This window comes from Octopus bimaculoides, chromosome 13 (genome assembly GCF_001194135.2).
Source record: "Octopus bimaculoides isolate UCB-OBI-ISO-001 chromosome 13, ASM119413v2, whole genome shotgun sequence".
Classification (NCBI taxonomy): domain Eukaryota; kingdom Metazoa; phylum Mollusca; class Cephalopoda; order Octopoda; family Octopodidae; genus Octopus; species Octopus bimaculoides.
In genome coordinates, this window is record NC_068993.1 from 44,008,045 (window position 1) to 44,008,938 (window position 894).

Below are 894 nucleotides of genomic sequence, written 5' to 3' on the forward strand. Positions count from 1 at the left end.
TTTATCTCTCCCCCCCTCTCTCTCTCTCTCTCTCTCTCTCTCTCTCAGGTCTATTTAACCTATAATCAAAAACACCTCACCTGTTCTAGGGTCGACTGGCTGAAACTGTATTCAGAAATATTAAAATTGGTTTTCGCTGAAAAGAAAAAAGGAAACACACGATAAGAAAGCATAGAAAACCTTACTAACACTTGTACACTAGCAGCAGCAGCAGGTAGCAGCAGCAGCAGCAGCAGCAGTCTCGAAAGAAGTGGAAACGGTGGAGGAGAAAGTTATGGTGCCTATCGAATAAGTATTGGTGATAATGTTACTAGTGATGGTTGTAGTAATAAATGTACTGAGGTGTGAAGAATATATTGCAGCGATAGAAGGAAAGGTGAAGAGAAATAAAACCACAATCACAACAAAAGATTTGCATAGCACCGATGTTGTTCAGCCTTAATTGCTCCTGAGCGAAACCATATTTCCTTGTTCACCAGTCGATTGACCAATAGGATCTGTCAGCTGTTGATTTCATCAAATACACGATTTGTTAATTTGCAAACAGCAACAAACACGCAGATTTTGTTTACTTCAACGATTTCGTGAACCGCAGGAGTCAGTTAAAGAATAATCTCAACAAGGGGAGATTACTGTCAGCAGCACCATAAGCAAAATAGAAAAAACAATCAAATAAAAATAAAACAAAACAAAGTGAAATATGTTTGCACTTCATATAATGTGGTGTTTGCTTAATACTGTTCTAACAGCACATCCAGCAAGAGGACAGGTCAACCTTACTATGAAAAGCAATCACGTTTCGAGGTAAGTTATGTTTTGTATCACTATGTGTGTGTGTGTGTGTGTGTGTGTGTGTGTGTGTGTGTGTGTGTGTGTGTGTGTGTGTGTGTGTGT

General features: G+C 39.1%; 1 protein-coding gene across 1 annotated transcript in view; it reads left to right on the forward strand.

Annotated features, from left to right (window-relative positions):
* Window positions 1-222: 222 nt before the first annotated feature.
* Window positions 223-894, forward strand: part of LOC106877995 (glycine receptor subunit alpha-3) — a 53,073-nt gene continuing 52,401 nt past the window's right edge. The window contains exon 1 of the mRNA XM_014927069.2: window positions 223-804. Coding sequence (XP_014782555.1) covers window positions 701-804 — 104 coding nt within the window. The 5' untranslated portion in view covers window positions 223-700. The remainder of the gene's footprint in view (window positions 805-894) is intronic.